The sequence below is a fragment of the Canis lupus genome, chromosome 6, assembly GCF_011100685.1.
Source record: "Canis lupus familiaris isolate Mischka breed German Shepherd chromosome 6, alternate assembly UU_Cfam_GSD_1.0, whole genome shotgun sequence".
Taxonomy (NCBI): Eukaryota; Metazoa; Chordata; class Mammalia; order Carnivora; family Canidae; genus Canis; species Canis lupus.
In genome coordinates, this window is record NC_049227.1 from 24,782,767 (window position 1) to 24,791,457 (window position 8,691).

Genomic DNA, 8,691 nt, shown 5'->3' on the forward strand with positions numbered 1-8,691 from the left:
GTGGTTCGGTGCCCCAATCCCCCATGTTATTCAAGGATCAACTATCTAATTCTGACAAATACTATTAATTCCTGAAAGAAAATACCAATTTATATTTACAATAAAAAATGTAAGACTGGTAAGTGAGACTGAATGAGGTATGTAGGGTCTATGTGGCAAAGAGCTAGGGGAAAGTGAGGGAAAGAGCTAGGACTAAGGGAAGGAACCCAAGGCATACATGCAGAAGGAGAGCCCATTGTGGGGTGTCAAAGAGAAGGAAATTATAAACATGAAGAGAAAACAAGAATGAACCTTGTGGAAATAGAGAAGTAGAGATTTTAACAAGTATGGATAGAAAAATATATAAATGTAAACATGTATGTATATATGGGTATACAGATATATAAACACGTATTTCCTAGCTCTCTTTTGGAAGTACTGACATCCCAATAGCACTGAGCACATCTAGTACCCAGATTTTAAATGTCATTCTCTCCTAAAGAGAACCTACCATTACAGAAAAAAATTACAATTTCAGGGCTGGGCAGGAAAAGCACAGATGAGCCTAGAATACCTTTTTTTTGTGCCAAAATAGAAAAGAAATGATCAAAGAATGATGAGGTCATGTCCAAAGAACACAGAAGCTAGCTTAATGCTCAAATATGGGATATTTTGAGTATCAAAATAAATATAGTAATGGATAATAACCCATTGAATGAAATAGGCAATGAGTTCATACTAATGAAAAAAATGAATTACAAGTTTAACAAGGAAGCATCTCTATCAAATTTAAAGAGAACAAGAATGCAACAGATCAAAACCATGTACAACCTAATAAAACTTAAAAGAGTGTCACTTTGGTAGTCCTGTCAAACATATATAACCTGAAACTAATCAATGAGGAAACAGACAAACCAACTTGAGGGACGTTCTACAAAATAAGTGGTTCAGGATTCTTTAAGAGTAGTAAGGCCATAGATGTCAAGGAAAACACTAAAGAATTGTTTGGACTGAAGGAGACAGGACAACTAAATATTACACATGGTTCTAGACTGGATCTTCTTGCTAAAAAGGATATTATTGGAACTTGAATGGGATGAGGATAAGATGGTAGCAATATATCCATGTTATTTTTTTATTTTGATGGTTGCATTGTGATTCTGTGGGGCCGCTTATGAGAAACATATATTAAAATATGGGGGGGCAGTCATGGAGGATTGTTAGCAATCACTTTCAAATGCTGCCTGAGGTGGTTCTTGGTACTGTTCTTACAACTTTTCAAGTTTGTGACTGTTTCAAAATTAAAGAATGATGAGACTGTTATACTTCTCATCATCTTTAAAAAGTTGTTTGCCTGGGGGATCCTTGGGTGGCTCAGCGGTTTAGCGCCTGCCTTTGGTCCAGGGCGTGATCCTGGAGTCCTGGAATCGAGTCCCGTGTAGGGCTCCCTGCATGGAGCCTGCTTCTCCCTCTGCCTGTGTCTCTGCCCCTCTCTCCGTCTATCATGAATAAATAAATAAAACCTTTAAATAAATAAATAAAAATAAAAAAAATAAAAAGTTGTTTGCCAATTTGACAGCAAAAAAGAATCCCTTTCAAGTAAAATGTTTTCATAGCACTAATTCCCTTTTTACATCCTACAGGTATCTTCTTCGTGAAAGGTTGTGGTCTGCCATTTCCCTTTAATGACAGACCTATTAGCACCGTACCTGTTTTCGCTTTTACCTTCAGTAGTTTTCACAAGCCAGTTATAAGGGTGGTGCACCCCAAGCAAAGCAGGCACAGTGAAGCTCTTTCCCCAAGAGGTGCCCTTAACATGAAGCCCTCATAGCTTTGAACTGTCTGTGACCATCTGCACTTTATCTTGATCTTGTACATCAGTTAGCAAGATCTGTCTTGAAATACCAGAAAACCTAACAGATTATTTGGGGGGAGAGGGGGGTTGGAAACGCTCCAATTTGTCCCCCCACATAAATGAATACATGCTGCTTTGCTTTACACCATTTCAGCTTATAAGATTTTACAGAATTGTTCTACTTTCGGATAGTGGGGGAAACCTGAATAAAACTTCTATCTACTGTTCGTCTTCCCTCTCTTTCCACTAGAACTAAGTAGTAACCCCTGTTAATTCACTGATGTACCCCAAGTGCCTAGGCCAGTGGCCAGCATACGACAGACAACAGAAATCTGATGACTTAAGGGACGGACCGTGCATATTTAGTTCTCAGTACATGGCTGGGATGCTCAACAGCCTTATTATTGACTTACTGGCGTGGCATGTAAACTGCACGAGGGCAGGGAATTTTGGGGTTTGCGCACTGAGATATCCCCGGAAACCAGAACAATTCCTGGCACACGGGTGACCCCATGAAGTATGTGTTGAGTGAACATTCTTTTTGGGTCTCGGGCATCACATCAGTTTTAAACAGCACTGGGATAAGTGGTACTAACATTATCGTTCCCATTTTACAGACTAGCAAGCAGGATTCCGAAAGGCCAGTGGGTGGGTGAGGCCGACCCCGCGGCGTCCAGGGCAGACGGAGTCTCCCGAGCCTCCCACTCGGGCTCCCCGTTGCTCACCTTGGCCTCGGGCTGCCTCTCCCCCAGCTCCCAACGGGCTCTCATCGCCTCAGCCGCCCCGACCAGCGTGTTCGGGGCCCGCCTCCTCTTCCTGCCCTTCTTGAAGTGCTTCCCGGTCCTCTCCCTTTCGGGCTCCATGAGGCTGTGGAGAAAGACCCGCGAGAGCTGAGAAAACGCCGTCTCCAGACGGGGAAGCAGCTAGGGCTTCGAGAGCCTACAGCCTCCCTCAGATCCTCGCTTCAATTCAGTGTACGAAGCCCTCCCACCCCTCCCCGAAAAGCGAGGGCGCCAACGATCCTCCCTGTCCCGCTGCGGAGAAAACCGCACCGAGATCAACGGTTTTACCGTCCGCGCCGGAGGCCGGATTCGAAACGGTTCCCCAACGGCGCGAACACGCCTCCGCCCGTTGAAAAAGAGGGAAAAGGTTGCTGCCAAGCGACTTCCCTGTCAAAAAACACTCCCCGTGCCCCCGAGCGCCGAAAACACCAACGAGAAGACGAGCAAACGGCACCGACCGCAGCAGCCGCCGCCTCAGTCGCAGCCAAAGCCTCCGCCGCAACCGCCTCCTCAGACGCGCCAGGCGTTTGAATGGACCGGAAGTGTGGGGGGGGGTCTAACGACTTCCGGCAGTTGGGCTGCGGGGAAGGAGGAGTTCCGGGAATGGCGACCAAGAAGTTGGCGCGGTACGCTGCGGGGGGTGTTCTGGTCTGGGGGTGGCTTCTAGTCGGGCGCTGGCGCCCGAGGCAGGGCTGGGCAGTGGGCATTTGCGGTGTCAGCCCTCATTCTCTGCAGCCTCGGCGTCTCCGATTTGCCCCGTGTCTGGCCGGGACTGAAAGGTTTCCGCCTGGATCGCGGCCCCCCCGCCTCGCTCAGGCCGCCCTCTGCGCGCGGGTGGAAAAACCGGGCTTCGCGACTGTGTGGCCTTGAGCCACTGTGTGCCGGTTCTAGGCCTCGGGAAACGGAATGGACGTGACCGGCGCCTGGTAGGCCGTTCCGAGTTCTCAGGCGCTCCCCGTTTAATTCATAATGTGGATTTATTGTGGCTTTCTCCCTGATACCTGGTCACGCTGTGCACATTTCTGAATTCTAGAATTCTGTCGTATTAGTAAGTAGCACGGGCTTCAGAGTTGAACGATCCGGGGGTTCGCATACCAAATCTGTGTCCTTACGCAAATTACGGAGTCAGTGCTCTCATCCATAAAATAAGAGGTAGCAAAAGTGACTACCTCACACAGTGGTTGAGCATTAAGTGAGATCACCAGAGCTCAGTGCCTGCTCCGTAGTAAGCAATCAATTAAATATTACCGGTTATTTTCAACTCTTTGCACTTCCCATCATAGGTCTTAAAAAACAAAAACAAAAACCAACCGGAAGTGTCTGCTTAGTTAAACTTGACCAGTTCCTCAAAGTAGTTGTCTTAACACCTCAGTATGCTCACCCCTTTTGTTGGATTCAAGTATTGCCTTTATGGATCCTTTGTCATACATTACCATACAGTAGTTTACCATAGATGCCTAGTTTCTTCACCCAGAGGTGTGTTTGGGGCTCTTAGAAGACTGGATCTGCCCTATCTCCTCAGACCTGTGCTGTGCACATACCAAGGGCTTGAAAAATGCAAAAGCAAAAGTAAGCTTTTCAGTGCTTTGCCCCTGCAATCACTCAAGTTCCTCAATATTTACTGTAAAACAAGAGGAGCAGAAAGAATTAGTCTGAGTTTGCAAATTTGAACTCTGAGGCTCATGCAGGTGAAATGACTACTAAAAAGAGACGGTGGCAGTCCATCTAAGAACCAAGGTCTTTTGCTCTTAAAGTCTAGTTCAATTTCCTGTCACTCACATTAATACATTAAGAATGGGGGTTATGCCATTAGTTTGTTGGCATATTCAAACAGGAATGTAAATGAGTTTGTTGAACATATTGAGTTGTTTCACATTCTTAGGCAACTTGGATTAATTAGAAGAAAGTTCGTGGCACCAGCAAATGGAAATCTAGGACGAAGTAAATCCAGTAAGTAATATGCTTCGTTTCTTTACATTTTGTATCGTTGCACTTTTAACTCTGGTAAAGCATAAATACGCCTTTTGTTTTGCAGAGCAGTTGTTTGATTACTTAATTGTCATTGATTTTGAGTCAACGTGTTGGAATGATGGGAAACACCACCAGAGCCAAGAAATAAGTAAGTCTGGACTGCCAGGGGCCAAAGCTAGCCCTAGAGGAGTCACTTTAATAGATATAATAGTTAACAATTAAAGAAAATAAGATAGTCCATGAATTGGTAGTTTACTATAAAACCTGACTAAACCAAAAAAACCCCAAAAACCTAACATCTGGAAGTATCATCATGTAAAATAATTACTTTAGAATTCCATACAAAATCTCAATTGCATAGGAACTGAAAAAATACCTTTGCAAAAAGCAGTACATTTTAACTTCTATATGGTCTTCATATTTAATTGTGGGAATATATTCAAGAGTTTTAAATAGATATATTCATAACTTTAATATTCTGACTTATTCTTTGGCACAATTTTATAACTTAAATCACACGGCTTTGGTCTTTTTAACATGCTGAAATAATGGTAAAATATGTTTAATTTAGAGTGATTACAGCATTAATCTAATAATTATATATTTAAATGTCAATTGATTAAATAAATAAATGTCAATTGCTGATTCTTTCATATAGTTGAATTTCCAGCAGTATTGCTGAACACATCAACTGGAGAGATTGAATCTGAGTTCCATGCTTATGTTCAGCCTCAAGAACATCCAGTTCTTTCTGAATTTTGCATGGAACTGACAGGCATAAAACAGGTATACTCTTTCTTTTCTCTACGTTTCTTCTCACCCTTCCCCTCCCCCAAAACCAAGAAGGTCAGATGCCAAATATTAAAATTCTGAAATCAGTTTTTAAGAGAAAATAAAAAGCATATACCCATTTGGAATTAGATTTATGTACTGTTAGAAATAATGCTCCCTCCAGATCTCTTTTGGAATATTTAAAAATTAAAAAGAATAGTATTGTAAGAATAAATATCAGACTTATTTCACAGAAATTAAGTGACACCAAATTTCTGTCAGTCAGGATTTAATTACTATATTTCTGTGTTATTTTAGGTGGAACAACCTAATTTTTCTTATCTCACAGTGTTCTAATTATCTCTCTTCCACATGTTTTAGTATCTTTTTCACAAAATAAACTAGCAGTCAGAACTCTTCTTTTTTTACATCCCCCTATAGTGCCTAATTACGTGCTAATGATGTGTTAAATGATTATGGGATTTGATTGTTGAATTCAGATTTTGTGACTTTACTCAGGCTCAAGTTGATGAAGGAGTCCCTCTGAGAATTTGCTTATCTCAGTTCTGTAAATGGATTCAGAAGATTCAGCAACAGAAGAAAATTATTTTTGCTACTGGGATTTCAGATCTGTCTAATTCTGAAGTAAAATTATGTGCATTTGTTACTTGGTCAGGTAAAAAATAAGTTCTACCTATCAATCATAAATGAGTAGGATTATTACTATTATCACTACATAATTATATGTAGTAAGAATTGTACTTGTTAACTTCTTAGGTCTCGAAAAGAAATCTCAGTGCCTAACAGATGTTAACTAAGGAAAGTATATTTATTCATATTTTACGAATTATCATTCTGGGATACTTTCAAATTTTAAGACTTTAAGAATCTTTCTAGATTCTTCCTTCCTGTTCTTCTGGCTCCAGGCAGGATGATTTAGTGAAAACTCTTAACGCTACTTTCTACAACCTTGAATAAAAAGAGTCTCCATTCAACTCCAGTCCTTTGCTTTATACTTTTATACTAGGAAAAAATGGGCCATTAAAGTAGATCCTTTGTATGCCTATGATTTAGCACTACCATTATTAGTCATTGATAGCTATGCTGTGCCATCGATAATCATATTTTGGTTTTAGGTTTCTATAAGATGTCTGGTTTCTCAATTATGTTAGTATTTTCTAGAATGTTGAAAGCAGATAACCTCCTTGCAGGCCTTGTAACTTGACACGTTACTCTTTTTTTTTTTTGACACATTACTCTTTTTTTCATTACTCTTATTTCGGAAATACTCCGTGTATTTGAGTTTTTAAGAAATTATTTTGAAACTTAGTTACCAACCTAATTTCTTTTTTTTTTAACAATTTATTCTTTTTATTGGTCATTTAGGAATTTTTTTTAAAGATTTTTAAAATTTATTCATTCATGAGAAACAGAGAGAGAGGCAGAGATACAGGCAGAGGGAGAAGCAGGCCCCCTACAAGGAGCCCGATGTGGAATTCGATCCTGGACCATGGATTATGCCCTGAGCGGAAGGCAGATGCTCAGCGACTGAACCACCCAGGCGTCCCACCAACTTAATTTCTTAACAGTAAATTATGTGAAGTGAACAATTGTTAGACATTAACAGCAATTAAATCTTATTTTGTTTTATGTAGTATGTTGTTATATGTAGCATAGCTTATATATATAGTACATTTTACACTTGGATCTGTAGTATGTAATGATAGTGTTCTATATACTATTATAAGTATTAGGTTTTTCTAAATCTTGTTTTATTTTATATATTTCAATATATAAAATTTTGTTTATAAATGATAGGATGAGTAAAAACTGCTGGCATCATTGAATTTGTTCTATTTTAACATACTTATTGCAGACTGGGACTTGGGGGTTTGCCTGGAGTATGAGTGTAAAAGAAAACAGCTGTTAAAACCTGTGTTCTTGAATTCTTGGATTGATCTCAGAGTAACTTACAAGGTAAGGATCAAAGATGGGGGTATAGTCACTTTCCTTCTATTGAAAAATGATTAAACTTCATCTCATACATGGGTATAGGTTACTGTAAGTAAAATACTATATTTTAAAACTTTCACATAAATACATTTCTTAGGTATGTAAGAATGACAAAATAAGCATATTCCAAATCTTTTTTTTTTTTTCAATTATTTATTCATGAGAGACATGGAGAGAGAGAGAGGCAGAGATACAGGTAGAGGGAGAAGTAGGCTCCATGCAGGGAGCCCGATGTGGGACTCGATCCTGGTACTCCAGGATCACTCCCTGAGCTGAAGGCAGATGCTCAACCGCTGAACCACCCAGGCGTCCCAGCATATTCCAAATCTAATAAAACTAAAAATTATGAAAAACAAGTGGTTAATACATAGCCTTTCTAATAGTAACCTGGTTTTGGATATGTCTTCTTTTATTTGGTTAGATTTTCTATAGAAGAAAACCAAAAGGACTAAGTGGTGCCCTACAGGAAGTAGGAATAGAATTCTTAGGACAAGAACATTCTGGTTAGTATAAATTGAAAATAATTTTATTATGTAAATAACAATTTTACATAGTTTTATTATATAAATAAAAATCTTATTTTTACAAAGTCTTTCATATGAATCTCATGTTTTTGGTGATATCATTAATAAGGAATATCCTTCAGTCTAAAGTTCCTAACCTATAAAATTCAAAGATTTCTGATTTTTAAATTATTACCATAAAGTAGTATAAGATAAAGATTGCCATCTAGTGGCTTTCTGGTTGTTAAAAAGAATGAAAATGAACTAAATCAAATGGAGATTAAACAGGTGCCCAAATAACACGGCAAATTAGTGAAAAAACTGAACAAGACCATTAGATTACTCATCAAGCATGGTCCCTAAGAATGTTTACATTTTTGTGAACTGTAATACATTTTTATCTCCTCTATAAATGTGGAAGATCTTGTCTTTTGTTAGTAAGGTTGCCACAGCTTTTTACTAGTCCAATTTATCATGATTAAAATTAGTAGATCATAAAACTAATAATATGTTCCAATGTAAATTGTGATTTCTTATTTTTGCTGTATTTCCTTACAGTGGTACTACTAAATTCAGTGTTTGAAATCTATTTCCTCAGGATTGGATGATTCTCGGAACACTGCCATGCTTGCTTGGAAAATGATCAGGGATGGTTGCTTAATGAAAATTACAAGGTCTTTAAACAAGGTTAGTGGTGTCTTGCCTCTTTATTCTGTCATCTCAAACTCCAAAAGTAATTATAGGTTCATTGAAATACAGATATCATATGTGCAATAAATCGATGAAGATATTTTTCTTTTTTGTCAAATCATATGAT

At 39.1% G+C, this 8,691-nt stretch overlaps 2 protein-coding genes across 8 annotated transcripts in view; one reads left to right on the plus strand and one right to left on the minus strand.

Moving 5' to 3' along the window:
• The window catches only part of REXO5 (RNA exonuclease 5), a 44,241-nt gene extending 40,870 nt beyond the window's left edge, over positions 1–3,371 (minus strand). Inside the window, exons 1-2 of one of the 3 annotated variants that reach the window (XM_038540162.1) lie at positions 3,075–3,371; positions 2,560–2,701 (exon numbers count right to left, since the gene is read on the minus strand). In XM_038540162.1, coding sequence (XP_038396090.1) covers positions 2,560–2,697 — 138 coding nt within the window. In that variant the 5' untranslated portion in view covers positions 2,698–2,701; positions 3,075–3,371. Of the gene's footprint in view, positions 1–2,559; positions 2,702–2,886 lie in introns of all 3 variants that reach the window. The other 2 variants (XM_038540160.1, XM_038540161.1) reach the window with 2 other exon arrangements.
• The window catches only part of ERI2 (ERI1 exoribonuclease family member 2), a 32,604-nt gene that overhangs the window by 20,461 nt on the left and 3,452 nt on the right, over positions 1–8,691 (plus strand). Inside the window, exons 1-8 of one of the 5 annotated variants that reach the window (XM_038540163.1) lie at positions 3,095–3,242; positions 4,499–4,566; positions 4,652–4,735; positions 5,246–5,373; positions 5,878–6,034; positions 7,235–7,335; positions 7,793–7,874; positions 8,473–8,561. In XM_038540163.1, coding sequence (XP_038396091.1) covers positions 3,148–3,242; positions 4,499–4,566; positions 4,652–4,735; positions 5,246–5,373; positions 5,878–6,034; positions 7,235–7,335; positions 7,793–7,874; positions 8,473–8,561 — 804 coding nt within the window. In that variant the 5' untranslated portion in view covers positions 3,095–3,147. Of the gene's footprint in view, positions 1–3,090; positions 3,243–3,362; positions 3,665–4,498; positions 4,567–4,651; positions 4,736–5,245; positions 5,374–5,877; positions 6,035–7,234; positions 7,336–7,792; positions 7,875–8,472; positions 8,562–8,691 lie in introns of those variants that run through there. The other 4 variants (XM_038540165.1, XM_038540167.1, XM_038540164.1 and 1 more) reach the window with 4 other exon arrangements.